Source organism: Leucoraja erinacea, chromosome 7 (genome assembly GCF_028641065.1).
Source record: "Leucoraja erinacea ecotype New England chromosome 7, Leri_hhj_1, whole genome shotgun sequence".
In the NCBI taxonomy this organism is placed as follows: Eukaryota; Metazoa; Chordata; class Chondrichthyes; order Rajiformes; family Rajidae; genus Leucoraja; species Leucoraja erinaceus.
The window spans coordinates 21865270-21891410 of NC_073383.1; the positions used below are offsets into that span (position 1 = coordinate 21865270).

Below are 26141 nucleotides of genomic sequence, written 5' to 3' on the forward strand. Positions count from 1 at the left end.
GACTACTCCCACCCCCACCCCAGTGCCTTTTCATTTCTCCCACCATCTCATAGACGTAGCAAATTATCGTCATACACCATAGAAGCAGGGCCTTTGGCTCAAGATGCTCACGCAGCCCAAGATGCCCTTTCTACAATAATCCCACCTGCCTGCATTTGACCCAGATCCTTCTAAACCTTTCCTATCCCTGCACTGTCTAAATGTCTTTTAAATGTTGTTATAGTACCTGCCTCAACCACCACCTCTGGAAGCTCATTTTTTTATACCCACCAACTGTATGAAAAGGTTGCCCCTCGGGTTCCTTAAAAATGTTTCTGCTGTCACCTTAAACCTTTGTTTGGTCCTTGATTCCCCGACTCTGGGTAAAAAAAAAATTAAAAAACTCTCTTATGATCGTCTACACCATAATAAGATCTCCATTAATTCTCAGCTGCTCCAAGGAACAAGGTCCTAGGCTGCTGAATTTCTCCCTATAGCTCAGTCCAAGCAAATCCTCATAAATCTTCTCTGCACTCTTTCCAGCTTCTACCTCCCGTGTCACTCTGCGTCTTTCACCTCCTCCAAATGTTCATCTCCCATTCCCGAGTCCTATGTTTCCCTCCCTCCGAATTTACATTTCCCACCTCCTCTTCTTTTCTGGTCTGATGCCCCTTTGTCTCCTTTTCATCTTTATAGCCCTGTCCCACAGCATGAGTTCATTCCAAGAGCTCTCCCGAGTTTAAAAAAAATCAAACTTGTGGTAAGCAAGGAGAATGAATGTAGCGGGTACGTCGGAGCTCGGGGACGTCTCTTAGCGCTAACGGCAGGTACTCGGGAAGACTCGCTAATGGCAGGTATGCACGGGAAGACTCGTGAAGATTTTTCAACATGATGAAAAATGTACACGGGAGCCCTGAGTACCGACGAGTGGCCATTACCGTAAATCTCCAAGTTTGAATCAGGGCAAACTCGGGAGAACTCTTGGAATTAACTCGTACCATGGGACAGGGCTTTTAGTCTTTGTCACTTATTCCACCCTCCTGCCCATCATTTTGCAGGCTTTGGCTCATCCCAGCTTTCTCTCCCTGCACCATCAGTCTGAAGAAGTATCCCAACCCAAAATGTTGTGTGTCTATTCTCTCCACAGACACTGCCTGTCCCGCTGAGTTCCTCCAGCAGTTTGTTTATTCCTCAATATTCCTGTGAATCCTTTGTGCATCCTCTCTTATTTAATCACAACCTTCCTGCAGCATGGCGACCGGAACTCCAGACATTATTCCAACTGCGACCATATAATCATATAACAATTACAGCACGGAAACAGGCCATCTCGGCCCTACAAGTCCGTGCCGAACAACTTTTTTCCCTTAGTCCCACCTGCCTGCAATCATACCATAACCCTCCATTCCCTTCTAATCCATATGCCTATCCAATTTATTTTTAAATGATACCAACGAACCTGCCGCCACCACTTCCACTGGAAGCTCATTCCACACCGCTACCACTCTCTGAGTAAAGAAGTTTCCCCCTCATGTTACCCCTAAACTTCTGTCCCTTAATTCTGAAGTCATGTCCTCTTGTTTGAATCTTCCCTATTCTCAAAGGGAAAAGCTTGTCCACATCAACTCTGTCTATCCCTCTCATCATTTTAAAGACCTCTATCAAGTCCCCCCTTAACCTTCTGTGCTCCAGAGAATAAAGACCTAACTTATTCAACCTATCTCTGTAACTTAGTTGTTGAAACCCAGGCAACATTCTAGTAAATCTCCTCTGTACTCTCTCTATTTTGTTGACATCCTTCCTATAATTGGGTGACCAAAATTGTACACCATACTCCAGATTTGGTCTCACCAATGCCTTGTACAATTTTAACATTACATCCCAGCTTCTATACTCAATGCTCTGATTTATAAAGGCTAGCATACCAAAAGCTTTCTTTACCACCCTATCTATATGAGATTCCACCTTCAAGGAACTATGCATGGTTATACCCAGATCCCTCTGTTCAACTGTATTCTTCAATTCCCTACCATTTACCATGTACGTCCTATTTTGATTTGTCCTGCCAAGGTGTAGCACCTCACATTTATCAGCATTAAACTCCATCTGCCATCTTTCAGCCCATTTTTCCAAATGGCCTAAATCACTCTGTAGACTTTGGAAATCCTCTTCATTATCCACAACACCCCCTATCTTGGTATCATCTGCATACTTACTAATCCAATTTACCACCCCTTCATCCAGATCATTGATGTACATGACAAACAACAAAGGACCCAACACAGATCCCTGAGGCACCCCACTAGTCACCTGCCTCCAACCCGACAAACAGCCATCCACCATTACCCTCTGGCTTCTCCCATTCAGCCACTGTTGAATCCATCTGCTATTCCTGCATTTATACCCAACAGTTTAACCTTCTTAACCAACCTTCCATGAGGAACCTTGTCAAAGGCCTTACTAAAGTCCATATAGACAACATCCACTGGTTTACCCTCGTCAATTTCCCTAGTAACCTCTTCAAAAAATTCAAGAAGATTAGTCAAACATGACCTTCCAGGCACAAATCCATGTTGACTGTTCCTAATCAGACCGTTTATCCAGATGCTTATATATATTATCTCTAAGTATCTTTTGCATTAATTTGCCCACCACTGAAGTCAAACTAACAGGTCTATAATTGCTAGGTTTACTCTTAGAACCCTTTTTAAACAATGGGACAACATGCGCAGTACGCCAATCCTCGGGGACTATTCCCGTTTCTAATGACATTTGAAATATTTCTGTCATAGCCCCGGCTATTTCTACGCTAACTTCCCTCAATGTCCTAGGGAATATCCTGTCAGGACCTGGAGACTTATCCACTTTTATATTTTTCAAAAGTGTCAGTACTTCTTTTACTTTGAAACTCATAGTATCCATAGCTACTCTACTAGTTTCCCTTACCTCACATAATTCAATATCCTTCTCCTTGGTGAATACCGAAGAAAATAAATTGTTCAATATCTCCCCCATCTCTTTTGGCTCTGCAGATAGCTGCCCACTCTGTCTCTCCAATGGACCAATTTTATCCCTTGTTATCCTTTTGCTATTAATATAGCTGTAGAAACCCTTTGGATTTACTTTCACCGTACTTGCCAAAGCAACCTCATATCTTCTTTTAGTTTTTTGCTAATTTCTTTCTTAAGATTTTTTTTTACATTCCTTATACTCCTCAAGCACCTCATTTACTTCATGCTGCCTATAATTATTGTAGATCTCCCTCTTTTTCCGAACAAATGTCCAATTTCCCTTGAAAACCAGGGCTCTTTCCAAATTTTACTGTTTCCTTTCAACCGAACAGGAACATAAATATTCTGTACTCTTAAAATTTCCCCTTTAAATGTCCTCCATTTCTCTTCTACATCTTTCCCATAAAACAAAATGTCCCAGTTCACTCCTTTTAAATCATCTCAAGTTAGGGCTTTATTCTTTGGAGCGCAGAAGGTTAAGGGGGGACTTGATAGAGGTTTTTAAAATGATGAGAGGGATAGACAGAGTTGACGTGGAAAAGCTTTTCCCACTGAGAGTAGGGAAGATTCAAACAAGGGGACATGACAGTTTAGGGGTAACATGAGGGGGAACTTCTTTACTCAGAGAGTGGTAGCTGTGTGGAATGAGCTTCCAGTGAAGGTGGTGGAGGCAGGTTTGTTTTTATCATTTAAAAATAAATTGGATAGTTATATGGATGAGAAGGGAATGGAGGGTTATGGTCTGAGCGCAGGTATATGGGACTAGGGGAGATTATGTGTTCGGCACGGACTAGAAGGGTCGAGATGGCCTGTTTCCGTGCTGTAAATGTTATATGGTTATATGGTTATATGGTTATCTGGCATCTCATCAAAGTTAGCCTTTCTCCAATCAAAAATCTCAACCCTAGGTCCAGTTCTGACCTTCTCCATAATTATATTGAAACTAATGGTATTGTGATCACTGGACCCGAAGTGCTCCCCAACGCATACCTCCGCCACCTGTCCCGTCTCATTTCCTAACAGGAGGTCCAGCACTGCCCCTCCTCTAGTAGGTACCTCTATGTATTGCTGCAAAAAACTATCCTGCACACATTTTACAAACTCCAAACCATCCAGCCCATTTACAGAATGTGTTTCCCAGTCTATGTGTGGAAAGTTGAAATCTCCCACAATCACTACCTTGTGCTTACTACTAATACCTGCTATCTCCTTACATATTTGCTCTTCCAATTCTCGTTCCCCATTTGGCGGTCTATAATACACCCCTATAAGTGTTGCTACACCTTTCCCACTTCTCAGTTCCACCCAAATAGCCTCCCTAGATGAGCCCTCCAATCTATCCTGCCAAAGCACTGCTGTAATATCTTCCCTGACTAGCAATGCAACACCTCCACCTCTTGCCCCTCCAATTCTATCACACCTGAAGCAACGAAATCCTGGAATATTTAGTTTCCAATCACAGCCCTCCTGCAACCATGTTTCACTGAACGCCACAACATCATACTTCCCGGTGTCTATCCAGACTCTAAGCTCATCCACCTTTCTTACAATGCTCCTAGCATTAAAATATGCACATTTAAGAAACCCCCCGTCTCTTCTTCTCTGTTTATTTCCTTTTTTTTCTTTCTCCTCTTGTGTCCGAGTGCTTCCCTTTTCTGCTTCCTGCCTCCCATTCTGTCTACTAGCTTTCTCTATTTGAGTCCCTCGCCCCAACCATTCTAGTTTAAAGTCTCCCCAGTGGCCTTTGCAAATTTCCCCGCCAGGATATTGGTCCCCCTCGGGTTCAAGTGCAACCCATCCTTTCTGTACAGGTCCCACCTTCCCCAAAAGAAGTCCCAATGATCCAGAAACTTGAATCCCTGCCCTCTGCACCAGTCTTTCAGCCACGCATTTATCCTCCACCTCGCTCCATTCCTACTCTCACTGTCGCGTGGCACAGGCAGTAATCCTGAGATTGTTACCTTTTTGGTCCTTTTCCTTAACTCTCCTCCCAACTCCCTAAATCCTCCCTTCAGGACCTCTTCCCTTTTTTTACCTATGTCATTGATACCTATATGTACCACGACCTCAGGCTGATCTCCCTCTGATTTCAGGATATCCTGGATGCGTTGAGACACGTCAGAGACCTTGGCACCAGGGAGGCAGACCGCCATCCTGGTCTCCCGACTGTGTCCACAGAAACGCCTATCCGACCCCCTAACAATAGAGTCCCCAATTACTATTGCCCTCTTTTTTTCCCTAGCTTTCGGAGCAACAGGGCCGGTCTCTGTGCTGGAGGCCCGTCCGTTGTTGCTACCCCCAGGCAGGCTGTCACCCCCATCCGTACTCAACCAGGAGTACTTATTTGCTAGGCGTACCGACATTGGAGTACTCACTCGTTCCTGCCTCTGCCCCTTGCCCTTCCTTAGCGTGACCCACATGTCTCCCGTGGGTTTGAAGTGACCACCTCCCTATAACTCCCCTCTATGACCTCCTCACTCTCCCTGACCAGACAGAGGTCATCGAGCTGCTGCTCCAGGATCCTAATACGGTCCCTTAGGAGCCCCATCTCGCTGCACCTGGTGCAGATGTGGACGTCTGGAGGGCCATCCGACACCATGACCTCCCACATCTGACATCCAGAACAGTACACTGCTCTGACTGTCATTCTCCCGCCTTACCCTGGATGAAAGGAAGCAGAGCATGCCTTTCTTTTCACCACTCTGTCTATCGGTGTTACCACTTGTAGGGGACTATATACTTGTACTCCAATGAATCTGTTGATAATTGAGAGGCATTTTTCTCAGAATAGCCAAGAAATGCTTCACATCTTTGGTTAGTCATTTAAACAACCCCAATTCAACAGCATGGCGTTCAAGATTTTGTATCTTCTGCTCGATATGGGAGACAAGAAGAGGGAATGATGGAGAGAAAATGGCCCTTGATTATGTTGGCTGCTTTCTTGAGGCTGCATGATGTGTAGAGGGAGTTACTAACTGGTAGAGAGTGTCAGACAGCACGGAAACAGGCCCTTCGGCCTAACTCGTCCAAGGTGACCAAAATACCTCATCTAAGCTAGTCCCATTTGCCCGAGTTTGGCCCATGCCCCATTTGCAACCTTTCTTATCTGTGTAACTGTCCAAATATATTTTAAATACTGTTATCATATCTGCATTAGCTACCTCCACCAGTAGCTTGTTCCAAATACCCTCCACCCTCTGGGAGAAAAAATGACCCTGATTAAATCTTGCCCCTCTCACCCTAAACCAATGTCTTCTGGTTCTTGATTCCCCTACCCTGGGTGGAAGAATCTGTGTATTCAACCTAGAAATTCTCTTGATTTTCTTTACCTCCATAAGATTGCCCTGCAGCCTCTGTGCTACAAAGAATAACGTCCACACCTGCTCAACCTTTCCTTATAGTTTAGGGCTTTGAGTCCTGACAACATCCTTATAAGCAATCTCTGCTCTCTTTCCCGCTTACTGCCATCCTTTGTATAACAGAGTGACCAAAACTGAACACTGCTCCTAATGTGGCCTCACCAATGTTTTGTACAACTGTCCCAACTTCTATACTCAACACCCTGACTGATGAAGGCCAGTGTACCAAAAGCCGCCTTTACTGTACTGTGAGGCCATTTTCAGGGAACTGTGTATCTGCACGCCTAGATCCCTCTGCTCTACAACACTCCCCAGGGCACGATCACTGGGAAGGACCTGCCTTTTTTTGACTTCTTAAAATGCAACACCTCACACTTATTTGCAATAAGCTCCATTAGCCATTTCTCAGCCCATTTGCACAGCTGATCAAGAGCTTACTGTAATTTTTGATAGCCATCTCCACTGTCTAAGATACCACAAGTGTCATTTGCAAACTTGCTAATCACGCCTTGCACATTATCATCCAAATCGTAGATGTAAACTGCAAACATTAATGTACCAATCCATGAAGCACACCAATAGTCTCAGGGCTCCAATTGGAAAAACAAAACCCTCCACCCTGCTTCCTACCATGAAACCAATTCTTTATCCAGTTAGCTAGCTTTATCTGGATCCCATGAAATCTAATCTCTGGACAGCCTACTGCGCAGAACCACATCGAGGGGTTCGTTTTGGTTCATATAGACACCATCTGCGGCCTTGTCCTTGTCAACCTTCTGTGTTACTTCAAAAAAAATTCAGTCAAAATCATAAGACACGTACTCCCATGTGCAAAATCATGTTGGGACAAGAAGATGGAAACTGACACGATAGGCCATTTTTATAGTTTCCTGTGATGTCATATACCACTAGATCTAGTACTGTGAATATTGGGGTTTTAAAATATGATAGAACAAACTTGAAAGGTGTATTACTTTTGCTCAGCCATTTCCATGCCTCTGACATACCATAAAAAAAGTTTTGGGATCACAGTTAATTCAAGTTTATTTAGTTCCAAACTTAGGATGGAATTAAACTAGGGAGACTGAGACTAGAGTCATTAAATTAAAAAACAAAAAAATGATAATCTGGTTAAATAGTGAACCAATGCAAAATATTAATGAATATGGAGCAGGTCCAATAGCAAAGTGAACAGTTTTGTTTTTTATCCAATCGAATCAGCATATAACTTTTTCTGCTTGCCTTTCTAAAAAAAAAAAACAACTTAATATCTATGAAGAGAATTATTTTGTTTATTATGACTAGAGCCAGGATGTTTGGACACTAAAAAAACTGAAATAGGCAGGCAAAAAGGGCATAATAAAATTACAAAAAAGGCACGAAAAAGGCATTTATTGACAAAAAAAAGGCATGTATTTCTATCACCAAAAATTGTTAAAAATGATAATATAGAGGTATACTACATTAAATGAAAAGTTGCCTGGTTGCACATAATTACTAGCATTTTTTTCAAATTATCTGGTGTTAAACTATGCCGTCTGTCAGACAGAATATGCTTCAGTTGTGAAAAATCTCTACCTCAGCTGAGGTCACTGGTGCATACCCGAAACAAGCTACAGACTCTATATTCATGTCGATATCTTGTGCATCACAACTACCTTTGAGAACTTTGGCTATGCTTTGTATTTCTTCAAAATCTTTGTTAGCTAAAATCACTCTCTCACATTTTCCTTGTATGTCTTTACCTATATCACCAGGAACTTTATGAATATCGTCAGCTACTTTGTTGAAAACCTGCATGTTATTCACTAATTTTTTGCCACGTTTCTCAAGCGAAGTGATAGCTTGTGGTAAGTTTGCGAAATTGGAAGCAATAAACACAAGATCGCAGTGGAGGGCCTTTTTCTGCCATGATTTCACTGACGATCCTGATTGCAGCAGATTCTTCTTCTTCAACTCCCAGCTGCGAATTATGCGGCCCAGCCGCCTGCCCCCGCCCCCCCACCCACACCTGCTCTGGATTTAAGCTGTTGAACACGTGATCAAGTCGTGCCGCGCGTTCCGCTGGGCTTCTTGAAGTTCTGCAACATGGCGGCGGTCGTTATCGCAGCGCGGCTGCGGACAAGTGCAGTTGAAAAGTGGCCGTCGCGCCCGGCACAGGGAATGACCTCCTTTCCGTCTCCCCGCCCGATCATCTGTCAAGCTGGTGGGTGTGCTTACCTTCGCGGAAGCCACGATCGGCCGGCCCTCCGCTGTTTTTCACCGTCCTCAAATCTGAGCCTAAGGTTTGGCTGATGTTTCTAACAGTTTTATTCTTGTTAGTCATAACGGCCTCTTTGACCTTCATGGGGACAACTTTGGTCCTAATGTTGTTAAACAGCAATAAAAGTTTCCAAAGGTGATGGAAAGACTGGAGGAAAGACTGAGAGGTGCCCTTCAATGGAGGGACTAGTATAAACACAGATGTAATTTCTACATGGTGAAACCAAAATGTATGAAAATGGCCTTTAATAAAATCTGACTTATCCGCTTTGATGTAGTAAGTGCCGCCCCATCTGTCTTTTTGTCTAAATACAGTCCTTTCTGCTCTGTATACGGCCCATTAACAGATTTTCTATTACTTTCTCTACATCAATATTAAATTTTGTCAGTTCTTTGGGACATGTATATTCCCCTAAACTAATTCCAATCAGCATAAATTGAAGTAGATCGAACTGAATTTGTTCAGTTTTCAAAAAGCTGATTCTGGCCAGTATTCATGCAGGAAGGCGTTTAAGTTTTAATTTGTTAATTTTGCCTTGCCTTACATGAAAATCACAGATTTCACTCCACACTGATGCTTTGAGATTAACAGTAAAGCAAATGAGATATTGGCCCTTATATGTCATTAAAGGAAATTTCATTGCTCCTTTTTGCCTTTATTTAGCTTCTGCAACGCTTTGCACCATGCTAATTGCTTCTGCTAATAAATAATCTAAAATCAATGCTGACAGCGGTTAATTGGCACACAGACTTTATTTCTTAAAGCACTCTGCTAATGACCTTCCTTAAATTAATAGCATTAAGTGCTATGAGAAAATAAATCTGAAGAATTGCCTGTCATTTAGTGTCATGTCTAATAACTTTCAATAATGACTGCTGATAGATTTTTGTACATTCCATTATTGAAGTAGGTGCATGTAATTATTCTCCTCATTATATTTAAACAATTAGCAATATTTGGCATTTCTTTGCTATAAAGCTGTTAACTGCAATTACCAGGCTACCAGCTTCAGGAGTATTTTGCTCCTTAACATTTCTCTTGCAGATTCCTGTTAGAAAATAGTTTGCTCGACTGTAGCAAAAAAACAATTTTTTTTTTTCTCTGCGGGTTTGTATAAATTCTACTATCTGCATTATGTCACTATTTCCACCAATTCATTGGTTTACTTTAGAGATAAAGCGTGGAAACAGGCCCTTTGGCCCACTGAGTCTAGAGCGACCAGTGATCCCTGTACACTAGCACTATCCTGCACACTAGGGACAATTTACAATTCTTACTAAAGCCAATTAAACCACAAGCCTGTATGTCTTTGGGGAATGTGAGAGGAAACCGGAGCTCCCGGAGAATATCCACACGATCACGGGGAGAACGTATAAACTCCGTACAGATAGCACCCGTTATCAGGATTGAACCCAGGTCTCTGGCACTGTAAGGCACCACCGTGCCACCTTGTGCACCACCGTGCCACCCGAGTTATTTAATTAGCTTATCTTCAACCTCTCAAAGAGTGAGATTAGAAGTAGACAACGTTTGAAACTCCATTGCTCCTCCAGAGGTGATCCATGTGGTAGGGCCCAATTTGAAGTGGCTGATGTTAATCTGTTTTTTCATTGCTGCCTTGTTACTCCCAGCATTGGTATTAAATTATATATACCAATTATTCTTCTCTGTTCCTTGGCCCACCAATCACCTTTAGCTTCTTTCCCACTGCTCCTTCGCCCCTCTTTTCTCTTGCTATCTCCCCTCTACACTCTCAGTAATGGATGCAGAGTTTTGACTCCAAATGTTGGTAATTCCTATCTTCTCCACTGATGCCGTTTAACCCATTGAGTTTCTCCAGTTGTTTATTTGTTGCATCAGTTTGCAGCCTCTGCAGTTCTTTGCATCTCCTTGATATTAAATCAAGGGCAGATCACTATGATCACTGTCTAAAAACTGGAAATTAAGCACTATTTGATCCCATAAACCTATGATGATTAGGTTTAACAATGTTGATTGCAAGTCAAACTTTAGCATGGATACAGGAAATTAGTCTATAGGATCTTTTATTTCTAACAAGGGTCAGACTGAGGCACTTCCACATCTCAATTGAAAAATGACATATCTGGCCTTGCAGCACTCCTCACGAGTAATTTGAAGTTTCAGCCACCCAAAAAAAGGATCTAGAGTCGTCATTAAACCCAATTTTGTGATTTGGAGGCAATGATGCTATCATTAGAACGTGAAGTGGCACGTGGAATCTGAAATTGCAAGGATTGAAGCCAGTTGTTGAGACTGGAACCACTGAAGGGGAAAAAGGCTGATATTGGTTTGTGGAATTAGCAAAAGTTGCTGAATCGAACATCCATTATATACTTTTTCTGCATTGCTTTACGATCGTATTTCACTGGACTGGAGAGCGGCATCTTCGGCCTGGATCGATCGCCTCAGCGCAGAGGGAGAACAAGGAGGGAAGAGACAGAGACTAAGACTTTTGCCTCCATCACAGTGAGGAGGTGCTTGGTGAACTCACTGTGGTGGATGTTAATTTGTGTTTATTGTATGTTTTGTTATTTATTGTTACGGTGTATGACTGCAGGCAACGTCATTTCGTTCAAACCGAAAGGTCTGAATGACAATAAAGGAATCAAAATATTTCACTGTGGTTTCAAGTTTTAACTAATCAGAATCAAGAGGCAATTAAAAGCAAGGTAAACAGCTAGGTAAACAGCAAGGTAAAATAACACTGAGAAAGTGTTGAGGTCCTATCAGGAGAACCAATGGCATTGCAGGAGAACCAACCAACAAAAAATGTAAATGATGCTTAAAGGAAAAGCACCATCTGCCTGACTTTTCAACTTTAGAGATACAATGTGGAAACAGGCCCTTCAGCCCATCGAATCTGCACCGACCAGTGATCACCCCGTACGCTAGCACTATTCTACACACTAGGGATAATTCACAATCTTTTTCGAAGCCAATTAACGTTAAAACCTGTATGTCTTTGGAGTGTGGGAGGATACTGGTGCAACCAGAGAAACCCACGCGGTCACGGGAAGAACGTGCAAATTCCAACCTGCTGAGCATTTCCATAATTTTCTATAATTTGTGGGGGGTGAATGTAATAAAAATTGGAAGAGAATATCCAGCGGTTTTCCTTATTTCAAATACTTGAAATTTAAGGAACAAAGATTTTACAGAAAATATATATGGCACTTTTGTCAATAATATTTGAAAATACAGATGCAATGGAGACATCTGGTATTTGGTCAGTTTATTTAATATATGTTTAATGGTACATTTTAATCTTTGATTTGAGATTTTTATTTCTAAAACTATTGTTGGAATCAATCATATGGTCAATGTTTGTATTATTTATATTTTCTATAAAATCGCCGATCAAAGCTATTGACAGAGAATTGAAATAGTTGTCAGTCCCATCCTAATGTTTTTTTTTAATTTTCCTGTAGCCATTTCTGTGTCACGTACCCATGACTCCAGTGCTCCCCCTCCCCCCCCACCTCCCCAAATTCTCATAGCACACCAGCTGGTTAACCTACCATCTAACATGCCTTTTGTGATGTGGGAGGAAGCACACATTGTCACAGGGGAGAACATGCAAATTCCACACAGACATCACCCTGGTCTGGAATTGAACCAAGGCACCTGGAACTTTGTGAAGCAGCACAAACCGATTAGCTGCCATCATGCCCCATTTGTAAAACAGTACCTTGCAGTCAAGTTATTATTTTTTTATTTTTTAACTTTAATCTTGCATTTAATCTAATACTTAATCTTCCGTAGGCTTGTTCTCTGTGTTCCAAAACATTTTTCATAGTGTGGTTAGCATTAAAACAATGGCAGTTGCTGTTGACTTCTATGAACGTTTAAAAGACTCGATGAATGCTGTGGAATGTTTTTACCTGTTTCTAGCCACAATTGCTATGTAATGATTTCTGGTTGGGCATCTCTGTGTACCAGCAAGATTGTTGCTAAATTGGTCAAACAGCCAATCATAAAGATGCAAAGAAGAAATACGGTCCAGTTTGTTTAACAAAAATCTACAAAAATCTAAATAAAACTTGGAACACAGTCATGGATTAAAGTAGAAAATTGAATATTATAGATGATTTGGCCGTAATACAGTACGGAAACAGGCCCTTTGGCCCAACTTTCCCATGCTGAACAAGATGCCCCATCTATGCTAGTCCCACCTGCCTCCTTTTGGCACATATCGCTCCAAACCTTTCCTATCCATGTACCTGTCCAAATGTACTTTAAATTGTCTCTTCTGGCAGCTCATTTCATACACCGACCACCCTCAGTGTGAAAAAAACCCTCATGTTCCTATTACTTTTTTCTACTCTCTCCATAACCTTTGTCCTCTGGTTTTTGAAAATGTTATTTATATTTCTTTAACTTACAACAATTTGAAATAACTATTCTACTATTCACATTTGTATGCTTAGTTTTTTTAAGAGAAGGTTGTTTAATAACAATGTTTAAAATATTTTGGTACAAAAATAAGGCAAACTATTTTCTGCTATTTAAAAGGAAAATGCTCAACCAATTGGAGTTAACTTAAATTGGTAATGATTGCTGATTGCCCTGACAAATACACCAACTGTAAGCCTTATGACTAGAGCCAGGATTTTGCCATAAATGCATGTGCCATTTCATGCCTTTAGATGATTTCACCAGCATAATGCATTTTTCTCGATCGAGTGCCTAAATCGGCCTTTTTTTGCCGTTTTGTTAAAAGGTTGTGCTATTTTCTCTAGTTGTACCGTGATTACAATAACGTTTTCTATGTTAACATGTTAATATTGATTTTAGCTAACAAAGATCTTGAAGAAATACAAAACATAGCTAAAGTTCTCAAAGGTAGTTGTAATGCACAAGATATCGACATGAATATAGAGTCTAACTTGTTTCGGGTATGCACCAGTGACCTCAGCTGAGGTAGAAAGAAGTTTTTCACAACTGAAGCATATTATGTCTGACAGGCACCAGATAATTTGAAAACAATGCTAGTAATTATGTGCAACCAGGCAACTTCGGTCATTTAATGTAGTATATATTATCATTTTTAACCATATTTTGGTGGTGCAAATAAATGCCTTTTTCGTGCCTTTTTTGTAATTTTATTCTGCCTTTTTGCCTGCCTATTTCAGTGTTTTTTTGGTGCCTAAACATCCTGGCTCTACTTATGACAGAGTACACGATCCAGCAACTTCTCGATTTCTGCACTTCGCTGCACACCAGTGCCAGAAGATGATTTTGCTTTCAGTTTGATGAATGATGAGGGTTTCACTTTCATTATCAATTGAAAATTGATTTTACTTCTTTACATGTAGAGCCAGGATGTTTAGGGACTAAAACACTCTGAAATAGGCAGGCAAAAAGGCATAATAAAATTACAAAAAAGGCACGAAAAAGGCATTTATTGACATGGCCTATATTTCCATCACCAAAATATAGTTATAAATGATAATATAAAGGTATACTACATTAAATGACCAAAGTTGCCTGGTTGCACAAAATTACTAGCATTTTTTTCAAATTATCTGGTGTTAAACTATGCCGTCTGTCAGACAGAATATTCTTCAGTTGGGAGAAACCTCTTCCAACTCAGCTGAGGTCACTGATGCATACCTGAAACAAACTACAGACTCTAAATTCATGTCGATATCTTGCGCATAACAACTACCTTTGAGAACTTTCGCTGTGTTTTGTATTTCTTCAAGATCTTTGTTAGCTAAAATCACTCTTTCACATTCTCCTTGTATGTCTTTACCTACATCAGCAGGAACATTACTGATATCATCAGTTACTTTGTTGAAAACCTGCAAGTTATTCACTAATGTTTAGCCACGTTTCTGAAGGGAAATGATAGCTTGTGGGACGTTTGCAAAATTGGAAGCAATAAACACAAGATCGCGGTGGAGAGACTTTTTTTGCGAGCATCATTTCACTGACGATCCTGACTGCAGCAGATTCTTCTTCTTCAAAACAGTTGACGATTTATTTTATCTTTTCAAAATTTGCATCGTAGTAGAGTACAGCAGAGAGCCATGTACCCCACATAGTTAAAACAGGCTGAGGAAGTAGCGGTATCTCGGGTCCCATTTCCTTGAACAACTGCACACGTGACAGTACTTTGAGGAAGATTTTCTTGACGTTGGAAACTAGGCGATTGACATTTGGAAACAAGCTACGTATGTGCTTGGCAATTCTACGACGTCCTTGAGCTAAGCATGTCAAATGCAACAGTTTGGGGAATAAAACTTTAAGCTTTTTTCATATACGGAGCTGCATCAGTCACAAACAGAAGAACATTCTCCTGTTTTATACCTTCTGGCCAAAGTACAGCAAATGAAGATGTAAACAACTGAGCAATAGTTGAGCTGTTTGACTTCTCCAATATTTCCGATGTCAACAAATACTCCTTTGATGGTTGACCTGCCTCCAGTGTACCGATGACCACATTAGCAACATATCTCCCCACATCATCGCTTGTCTCGTCTATTGAGATCCATATTTTGTTGCATGTAACTTCATCTTTAATTTTCTTCACAACAATGTTGAAGTTGCTGTCAACTTAATTTTTCCGTAATTATGACTCGCTTGGTATGTGTTCCTCTGTGTATTTCTCTAAAAAACCTCAGAGATTTGTTTTCTAATTTCCACAGTGGAATTCCAGCATCACTGAATGCCTTGCACAGATCACTCAAACTCAAATTTGCGACTAGAGCCAGAGTAAATGTAGTGAGGAGACAAGACTGGGTATTTTGCTTGGGTAGTCTACACCCCAGCGGTATCAACGTTGACCTCTAATTTTATATAGCCCTTGTCCTCTCCCTCCTCCCCCTACCCCTTCCTAGCTCTCCTTCTAGTCCTACTGTCTCTGCCTTTTCCTTTCTTTTTTCCCGCCCCCCCCCCCCCCCCCCCAGGCATCACTCGACAAATGCTGGAGAAACTCAGCGGGCGTGGGAGCATCTATGGAGAGAAGGAATACACAACTTTTTGGGTCGAGAACCTTCTTCAGAAGGGTCTCGACCCGAAACGTCGCCTATTCCTTCTCTCCATAGATGCTGCCTCACCCGCTGAGTTTCTCCAGCAATTTAAGTCTACCGTTGATTTTTCCAGCATCTGCAGTTCTTTCTTAAATGGATCTTGGAGAAGACTGAAACAGCGGGCAGCGGCAATGAATGACCAACGGTGGCGCCCCCGGTTTCGCCCCGGTGGTGGAAGTTTTCTTGTAAGTTATACTATGTTAACACGTTAATAATAACATTAATATTATCGTGTTAACATAGAAAACGTCATTGTAATCACAGTACAACTAGAGAAAATAGCACGACTTTTAGCAAAACGACAAAAAAAGGCTGATTTAGGCACTCGATTGTGAAAAAGGCATTATCCTGGTGAAACCATCAAAAAAGGGATGAAAAGGCACATATGGCATTAATGACAAAACCCTGGCTCTATTTAAACGTTATGGTTTTCCAGCTGTGAAAATTTGAGACTTCTCTTTATGTCCATGGATTCTGCTAAATTCTTCCCTCGTCTCTATATGCTGTATATCTTGTGCTGTTCCTTTGTTCCATCTGTTGTTTCCAGTGCTTAATCGCCCTTGAGGAAATGTTTTTGTTCTGCTTCCACTATTGTGTCCTTCAACAATATTGCTACTCTTATCAATTAACTTTTCAATCATTTCACCACAGTCTGTTATATTTTGCTTCATATAGTTTCATTTTTGTACGGAACTCAACTTTGGGAGTTTATCCATGTCACCGATTGCATTTACTGTTATTCTTTTGTCTTAAAATTTTTTTGTTAAAGTGTTAATTAGTTGCAATTTAACAGCATAAATTGTGCTGGATGATAGCTAGTAGTTCTAAAGGAAAACTTGACATATCAGCTATGGAAATATTTTTTTTTAATTCATAATCTTTGGGCAGTAGAATTGTTGAAAGCTGCTCAACTTTTGTTACACCCACCACTGTATGGCTTAGCACAGCTGCAACACTACATAAAAAATTGCCGCGATACCACGGTTATTGGCAGAATCATCTGGTGCTGTGTACAGGAGAGAAATATAACGTTGTTGTTGAGTGATGCTGCAACGATTACATTGTCAATAAGACCAAGTCTGAAGAAGGAGCCCGACCTGAAATGTCACATATTCATATTTTCTAGAGATGCTGCCTGACCTGCTGGGTTACTTCAGCACTTTGTACCTTTTTTTTAATCCCCCATTGGCTTCAGAGAGGGGAGATTGGGATACCAGAGCTGCCAAGTAGTACGGATTTTCAGTATTTTGTACGGAAATACGATTAGAATACGGATGTACGATTTTGTGTTGTTAAATACGGATTTTAAATGCAGAGTTCAGTCAATCTGAAGAAGGGTCTCGATCAGAAACGTCAACCATTCTTTCTCTCCAGAGTCGCTGCCTGTCCCGCTCCAGGTTTAAACAGAGCGCTGTCAGTTTAACGTGTGGGAATTTAAGCAAAGCGCTGTGGGTTCTAAATATAGCGCTACTGGCTGGAGCGCCATGGGCTTGACACATAGCCCTATGGCCACAGCGCTATGGTTCACAGACTGTTCAGGAAAATTCCCGTATAACAATGTCTTTGGAATTCTCTTTCTCAGTGGAAGTTGAGCCATTGATTATTTTTCAGGCAGTGGTAGAATTCTGGATAAGCCTAATGGTGAAAGATTACCAGTGGGATTGCAATTACATTGGGATTGGCCTTGATTTTACAGAACGGCGGGTGGGCTCAAGGGGGAGAGATGGAGGGGTGGAGAGATGGAGAGGAGAGGGGAGGGAATAAGAGAGGGAGGGAATGAGGGAGGGAGAAAAGAAGGAACAAAGAGGAGTGAGGGGGAGGGATGGAGGGAGAGGGAGGGATGGGGAAGGGAGGGAGAGAGGAAGGAGAGAGAGAGGGAGGGAGCAAGGGAGGAAGCAAGGGAGGGAGAGGGAGGCTTCCAAAATGGCTTCTACATCATCTGGTGCTAAAAGCAGGAAGCAGTCGTTCAAGCAGCAGTATACAAAGAGATAGCATTGATTGCACTGTCAAGTAAGGTGCGTAGAATACATGTTAATTGGTAGCAAAGTTATGCATTCTTGTACTCTTACATGGGTATGACCGCACATAAAAAAATAACACTTTTTTTCAGTGAAATGGCACTGTGTAAAAATATAGATTTTCTCAGCAAAATACTGATTTTCAGGTACAGGTACACAACCTTTTATCCGAAAGCCTTGGGACCAGACACTTTTCGTAATTCGGAATTTGTCGGCCTTCGGAATGGAAATTCTTTAGTGTAGATTTTAATGGCTGGCTCAGTGGTAGAGTGCTCGGCTCATATCCGCAAGGTCGCGAGTTTGCGCCTTGATCCCGGCAGTTCCTCGGTCGCGAGTTTGAGTCTTCAATGTAGTTTTTTCTTGCAGAATAAATGTCTGTATGAAATGCAGTGTGTTGAATGAATTCCTGAATTTGTAAATGTGCCCGCAGCATTGAATCACCTCTCGCACTCATGTCACCCTAGCGGGGCTACATGCCCTTAGGCGACATTTTCACACTCTTATATCCGTGTGCAGCAGAGGCGTTTGGCACCAAACGTGAGCTTTGGTGTGCAGACGACATCCTGGAAAAAATGTCTGGTTTCTTCCAGGTAGGCGATATGCCCTCCCGGGCAATATACCCTCCACTTCTCTTTTATGGAGGGGATTTAGTTCCCCTTTCTTCCAGGACCGACCGGAGGTTCCGCTGTCACCTCTGCGGGCCGCTCTCGGTGAACGTCCTGTCTCCCTGTCCCTGGGATAGCAGGGGGCGATCAAACAGCACAATACCCCCCCTCCCCCTCCAACTCCAGAGGAATCTGCTCCCCGATGGGCCGCTACGGCGACAAGTGGCAGTTCGCCCACAGCCCGAGCTGTGCGACCCCAAGAACAAGACGTCCCTTGCACACCATCAGCTTCTGCCCATACGGGGAGCGTGTTCCTCTGGAGTTGGAGCGGGGCTGGGCTGGAGTTGCTGATCTGGGATCTCCGTGCTTGCAGTGGGCCTGGGGGTCGGTGTCCCGATGAGGGGGCGCAGCTCGGGCTGTGGGCGAACTGCCACTTGTCGCTGTAGCGGCCCATCGGGGAGCGGCTTCTGGTGGTCCTGATGTCTCCGGCCAGTTTGCAGTTTTCCTCTGGAGTTGGAATGGGGCTGGGCTGCTGCTGGCTGTGGGTCTCTGGGATCTCCGTGCTTGCAGTGGGCCTGGGGGTCGGTGTCCCGTTGGTCCTGACGTCTCCGGTGACTGGGATTGTATGCTGGCATCGCCGACGTGAAGACAGTGCAAAGCCCCCACGCCGGTGCAATGGGCGGGGAGCTGGAGAGGGGAGGGAAGGGGTCACACACATGGCCGGGAAGCAGAGGGGTGTAGGTGGGGTGAAACTGAAGGGAGCGACAATATGCTGCTCCCTGCCCGCTGAGTTAAAAAGTTCCCACGCAAGACTCACGATACACTGTGTATCGTGAGTCTACCGTGGGAACTTTTTAACTCAGCGGGCAGGCAGCAGCATATTGTCAATTATTAACCCTCCCACGCAATATACCCTCACCTTCTCTTTTATGAATGGGGATTTAGTTCCCCTTTCTCCGAGGACCGACCGGAGGTTCCGCTGTCACCTCTGCAGGCCGCCCTCGGTGAACGTTTTCAAGGACCTTTCTTCAAGGACTGAAAAAATATGAAGGTTTCAAATGAAGACCATGGAAATGATCTTTTGACCTTGAATCTTGTCATTTCCAATCTGTCGGCTATAGATATTTTATGATTATGTACTCATGTGTTTCTCATATGTGTTTCCAAACAGCTTGAAGAGGTCATGGAAAAGGAGACATACAAGAGTGCCAAACTAATTTTGGAGCGGTTTGACCCAGAATCCAAGAAAGCTAAAGTAAGTCTCTAAACTAGAGAATTGGAAAGAAAAATGCATTTTATCTTCAGGACTTTTTTGTTTAGCAAGTTGCAAATAATGGTTTAATGCTCTGATCATTTTGCATTCAATAAATTTTTTGTAATTAAAGTGCAATCAAATATCTATTAAAATGAATTGATGTGAAAAATTGGAACGTTTATGAAACTTAAAATTTCCAAACAGTTTCACAGTAGGGATTTTCTGTTTCTTCTCTTTAGTCAGAGGATGGTGAATCTGTGGAATTCATTGCCACAGAAGGCTGTGGAGGCCAAGTCAATGGATATTTTTAAGGTAGAGATAGATTGTTTCTTGATTAGTATGAGTGTCAGGGGTTATGGGGAGAAGGCAGGAGAATGGAGTTAAGAAGGAAATATAGATCAGTCATGATTGAATGGTGGCGTAGACTTGATGGACCGAGTGGCTTAATTCTGTATCTATCACATGAATGTATTCCTCTATTCCTCTTTTTGAAGACTGGTGCTACTTTGGATACTTCTACAGCATAATTTGTATGCTTAAATCAGCTGAAATAATTCTAGTCAAAACATGTGCTGTATCCATCTGTTGGAATTGCAGTTGCTGGTTTACACAAAAAAAATCAAAATGCTGGAGTAACTCAGCGGTCCGACAGCATCTCTGGAAAACATGGATAGGTGACATTTTGGGTTTGGACCCTTCTTCAGACTGGTCAAGTACATCTGGATTTCTCCAGAATAACAGCTTAAAAAGTTTATCAACATTTCATTTTCTATATATGTTGCTAATGATGAGTGTGGTGACTGGGTTGACACTTATCGGGCAGCTTTGTCCTGGAAGATGTCATGATGCTTGATGTGGTTTGAGGTGTACTCATCTAGGCAAATGGAGATTATTCCATCTGAAGAATGTCACCCATTCCTTCTCTCCAGAGATGCTGCCTGTCCCGCTGAGTTACTCCAGCATTTTGTGCCTACCTTATTCCATCGGAATCAAGTGGGGGAAAGTGGGATAGCAAAAGGTAAATCAATTGTGATGGAAATCAAAGTGTTTGTGGTTAATGCAATTGACCTCCAAATGTACAGGTAGTTCTGCGATAATGTGTTTCCACAATACGCGGGGGGAGCGGTGTCACAGGGGAGGGTTGGTCCCCGAATGCAGTATTCTACCACTCACCCATAGGTCCCAACTGGACGCTCTCTGAGAAAGCGGTTTTGGCTTTTTGAAACTTTAAATCATGAAACACTTTGGAAATATAGGTTGGAATGTGACGGGAAGATGTATATCGCTTCGACGGGAAAAATGTGAGTAGAGTATGTGAAAATGGGAAGGCTATGGCGTAACGTTTGGAAGAAGATAGGAAAGGGCAGAGCAGAGTGACACATTGCCGGCACAAACAAAGAGTTTTAGTAATTATAGATAATAATGCAAACGAGAAACTATTAGTATTACATGGGCCAAATTGGTTATAAAGTGACTTGAATCAGGAACTAGAGAAAAGTTACTTTGGAAATTGACAAGCAGAAAAATACCATCTTGAGTTTAAACAGTATAGGAGGAAAAACTGTTACCATGTATCGTCCCCACAATAATCATCCACCATTGTCTCTTACGAACACGACTGCTACTTTAAATGCCAGTGGCCATTGAATGGACAAGCTGTAAAGACATTTATTTTTGAAAATCCTATGGAAAAATAACTCATTGCGAGTCTGAAAATCTCTAGCCAAGAGCCCCCTTTTCCGCATACCCAAGTAGTTCTAAGCAGAGCTAAAGAAAGGTAACTGAAATTCCTGTTGCCATACATAAGCTTCCAATGAATGTTGACACATTCACCAAGTTATTCCAAGTGGGGTACTCAGTGATGGTATCACCATTGAGCCTCAGTGGTAGACGGTTAGACTCCTTACACTGGTATGAGTGCTGCATGCCGATTATTATCCCGCAAATGATTAGTGATGTGATTTGATGGTGGTGCAGGCGTCACATGTTGAAAGGTTGTAGTTTTCCACCTTTCTTCTTAAAGAAGGGCATACAGATCAGCCAAAGTTTATATATATTGTCAATATATCGACATGAAGGTACATGTTGCTTCATTGAGTAATCTCAAAGGGAACTGAAAATTATAGTCATCAGCAGACATCTTTTTTTTCCACTTGCTGAATATCTTAAATCAGAGTTGGAATGCGGTTGTGGTGGATGTCCTCTGACAAACATGACCATCTTCCTCTGTGCCAGGTATAATCGAGCCACTGGTCAATGCTCTCTGCATGCATTATGTTAACATTTTTGTTTAATTTTGCTGAATCTGCAAAATTCCCATCAGACCGATCAGATAAAGTTGGTCACATCTTCATCAGTTGTTTTTGTAGAATTGTTGTTCGGTTGGATTTCTGGTATTTTTATTAACCGCTTAGGTGCAAGATACAACTGGTGTACAATTTTGGAAGTTTATGGGTTTTCCTTCCCAATTTTCCCTTGTTTCTTCATATATATTACGTAGGTAATTACCCACATCCTTTCTTACTTCGGTGTCAATTGGGTTCTGTAGACCATCATCAGGCCGAGAAACCTCCCCAACCCATGTTTCAGAATTAGGCACAGTTGTTCCATGAACTTGGCTTTGTTCCACTCAAGATACAGTCCTTTAACTCTTGTTATTGAATATGGTGTACTGTATTTTGGTGATCTAGGATAATTTATGTGTGCAAAATCTACACCGCTCCAATTTGATCATGGCTGTATGCTGGTGGGTTTACTTTTTCTAAACCTGTAATTCTGCTTAAAAACTAATTTCGATCACTTTGACTATCTTGAACTTTTTCCTTTAATTGAAAATGAAAACTGGTTGCTATCTGTCTGAATGGTGGGGGTTGGGGTTTTGTAGGGAAAAGTAATCCATTAATTGACAAAGGTTGGGTCATTTTTGTTTTGTGCACTTGTATGCCAGTTGTACAAATATTGAGCAAAGATATTATTCACTGTGGCACAGCCCCTGGAAATCCTTTTAAATCTGGAATTTGACACTGCAAATATAGATGGCTAATCAAATGGAATTAGACATATTAGACTGCATTAATAGAGTTGTGTGGGAGCCAAAATACATTGAACTTGAATTTCATTTATGCAACTACTGAACCAGCTGTAGAGACATGTAATGAAATTGGAAATATTAGACATTCGAAATAAAAGCAGTTTGTGTTGAACAAGGCGAGGATATCTTTAAGCTGGTAGAGCACATTCTCAGAGGGGATGGTGACCAGCCAGATGTGGTGGTCCATTTTGGTCCCAATGACATGGGTAGGATGGGTGAAGAGGTCCTGCAAAGAGAAATTAAGGAGTTGGGTAGTTGGTTTAAAAAAAAAAACAGAATTCCAGCATTGTGATTACTACCTGTGCCATGTGCTAGTGAAGCAACAAATAGAAAGAGAGTGCAACTGAATACATGGCGAAGGAACTAGTACAGGAGGGAGGGCTTCAGATATGAATCACAGGGCCCCATTTTGGGACAGGTGGAACGTATAGAGTCATAGATTCTTACAGCATAGATTCTTCGACCCAACATGTCCCATCTTTGCTTGTCTCGCCTGCTTGCGTTTGCCCAATATCCCTCATGGATAGGTCAGAAACCTGTTCTATCCATGTACCTGTCTAAATGTTTCTTAAATGTTGCGATCGTACCTGCCTCAACTATCTCCTCCGGCAGCTCGTTCCATACACCCACCACTCTTTGTGTGAAAAAGTTACCCCTCGGGTTCCTATTAAATATTTGCCCTCTTACCTAAAATCTATGGACCTCGTTTCCCCTACTCTGGGCAAAAGACTCTGTGTGTCTAACTGATCTATTTATCTCTGGATCTTGTACACCTCTATAAGGTCACTCTCTTGTACAAGAGAGATTTATTCTAAGAATGTGACCCCTGGTTTAGGACTCGCCCAACATTGAGAACATTTTTCCTGCATCTAGCTTGTCCAGTCCTTTTATAATTTTATGTTTCTATAAGATCCTCCCTCATCCTTCTAAACTCCAGTGAATACAAGCCTAGTCTTTTCAATCTTTCCTCATATGACAGTCCCGCCATCCCAGGGATCAATCTTGTGAACCTACGCTGCACTGCCTCAATCACAAGGATGTCCTTCCTCAAATTAGGAAACCAAAACTGTACGCAATACTCCAGATGTGGTCTTACCAGAGCCCTATACAACTGCAGAAGAACCTCTCTACTCCTATACTGAAATCCTCTTGTTATGAAGGCCAACATTCCGTTAGCTTTCTTCACTGCCTGCTGTACCTGCACGGCAACTTTCAGTGACCAGTGTACCTCTCCCTTACCTAACCTAACCCCTTTGAGATAATAATCTGCCCCCTTGTTTTTGCCACCAAAGTGGATAACCTCACATTTATCTATATTATACTGCATCTGCCACGCATCTGCCCATTCACTCAACCTGTCCAGGTCACCCTGCAACCTCCTAACATCCTCCTCGCAGTTCACACTGCCACCCAGCTTTTGTGTCATCTGCAAACTTGCTAGTGTTGCTCCTAATTCCATCTTCCAAATCATTAATATATATGGTAAACAGTAGCGGCCCCAATACAGAGCCTTGCGGCACTCCACTCGCCACTGCCTGTCATTCTGAAAAGGACCCGTTCACGCTTACTCTTTGCTTTCTGTCTGTCAAACAATTTTCTATCCACGTCAACACCCTACCCCCAATACCACGTGCTCTAATTTTAGTCACCAGTCTCCTGTGCGGGACCTTATCAAAGGCTTTCTGAAAGTCTAGATACACTGCATCCACTGGCACCCCTTCATCCATTTTACTTGTCACATCCTCAAAAAATTCCAGAAGGTTAGTCAAGCATGATTTCCCTTTCATAAATCCATGTTGACTTGGACTAATCCTTTTACTGCTATCCAAATGCCCCATTATTACCTCTTTAATAATTGACTCCAGCGTCTTTCCCACCACCAAAGTCAGGCTAACTGGTCTGTAATTCCCCGTTTGCTCTCTCGCTCCTTTCTTGAAAAGTGGGATAAATTCCTTACGCATCTCATCATTCACATCGATCCCTATTACACTTGGCCATACTCTCCTATCCCTTTGTGGGCTTTCTTTCCCGTTAATTCTGGGGTAATTAACTATCCCTTTACTCCCTTTCCCTTTAACTCCGTCCTTGACTATCCCATTTGACCCCCCCCCTTATTTAGTTTAAAACCACCTGTGTCGCAGTGGCAAACCTGCCTGCCAGAATGCCGGTCCCCCACCTGTTAAGGTGCAATCCGTCCCTTTTGGACATTTCGGGTCAGGATCGTTAGTTCTGGCATGGCTTTGTGTAGGGCTGGTCATGTTTTAAAAACTTGAAAATTATTTAAAGTTGAAAAATCTTTTAGATGTTTCTTGAGGAAGTGACAAAGCTGATTGAGGATAGAGTGATTGATGTTGTCATGGATTTTAGGAAGGTGTTTGATAAAGTCCCCTTGTAGGCTAATCCAGAAGATTAAGATGCATATGATTCATGGTGACTTGGCAGTTTGTGTTCTATGGGTAAGGCAGTTCCGAATCCAGAGGGTAACGGTGGGAAGGTGTTATTCCAGCTGGAGGCCTGTGATCAGTGGTATTTCGTAGGAAGTTTGCAAACGACTAAAAACATGAATGGAGTTGTAGACAGTGAAGAAGTCTGTTAACGGATACAGCAGGAGACAGATCAGTTACAGAAATGCATGGAGAAATGGCAGATGGAATTTAATCCAAGCAAGTGTGAGGTGTTGCATTTTGGGAGATTCAATGGAAAGAGAAAATATACAGTTAATGACAAGACTCTTATGAACAGAGGCACCATGGGGCTCAAGTCCATAGCTCCTTGAAAGTGGCAACACAAACATATCGTGATAATAAAGGAATATGATATGCTTGCTTTCATTTTAGAAGATTTGGGAATTCATGTGGCAGCTTTATAAAACATTGATTTGGCCACTATGGAATGTTCTGTGCTGTTTTGGTCGCCCCATTAGAGGAAAGGTGTGGGGGCTTCGGAGAGGATGCAGCAGAGGTTCACCGGGATGCTGCCTGGATTGGCAACTAAGCTCCAAGGAGAGGTTGGACATATTTGAATGTTTTTTTAGAATTTTGGAGACTGAGGGGAGACTTGATAGAAACATAATATTATGAGTCATAGATGGATTAACTGTCAGAACCTTTTTTTCCCTGGGTTGAAATTTCAAAGACTAGATGGCATAGCTTTAAGATGAGAGGGGAAAACTTTAAAGGAGATGTACATGGTAAGTTTATTTACATTGAGTGGTAGGTGACTGGCACACGTTGCCAGAGATGATGGTGGAAGCAGATACTATTGCGTTGTATGCAGTACTTTTTGATTGGCACATGAATATGCAGAAAATGGAGACGGTCTGAAGAAGGGTCTCGACAAGTCATGTTATTTGAATCGTGTTTCGTACAGGAGGCCTCATTTGCTGAGAAACTGCAAACTGAATTGAATGCTGTGCAGTTATTCACAAACATCCCCATTTTTGACTTGAGAAGTAAAAGTTATTGCTGAAGCAGCTGAAGTCTGTACCTTGAAATCTTTCATTGAT

General features: G+C 42.1%; 1 protein-coding gene across 2 annotated transcripts in view; it reads left to right on the top strand.

Moving 5' to 3' along the window:
- lnpa (limb and neural patterns a) overlaps positions 1 to 26141 on the top strand; it is a 99924-nt gene that overhangs the window by 44358 nt on the left and 29425 nt on the right. For both annotated transcript variants that reach the window (XM_055637926.1, XM_055637927.1), the window contains exon 7: positions 19462 to 19545. In XM_055637926.1, coding sequence (XP_055493901.1) covers positions 19462 to 19545 — 84 coding nt within the window. The remainder of the gene's footprint in view (positions 1 to 19461; positions 19546 to 26141) is intronic.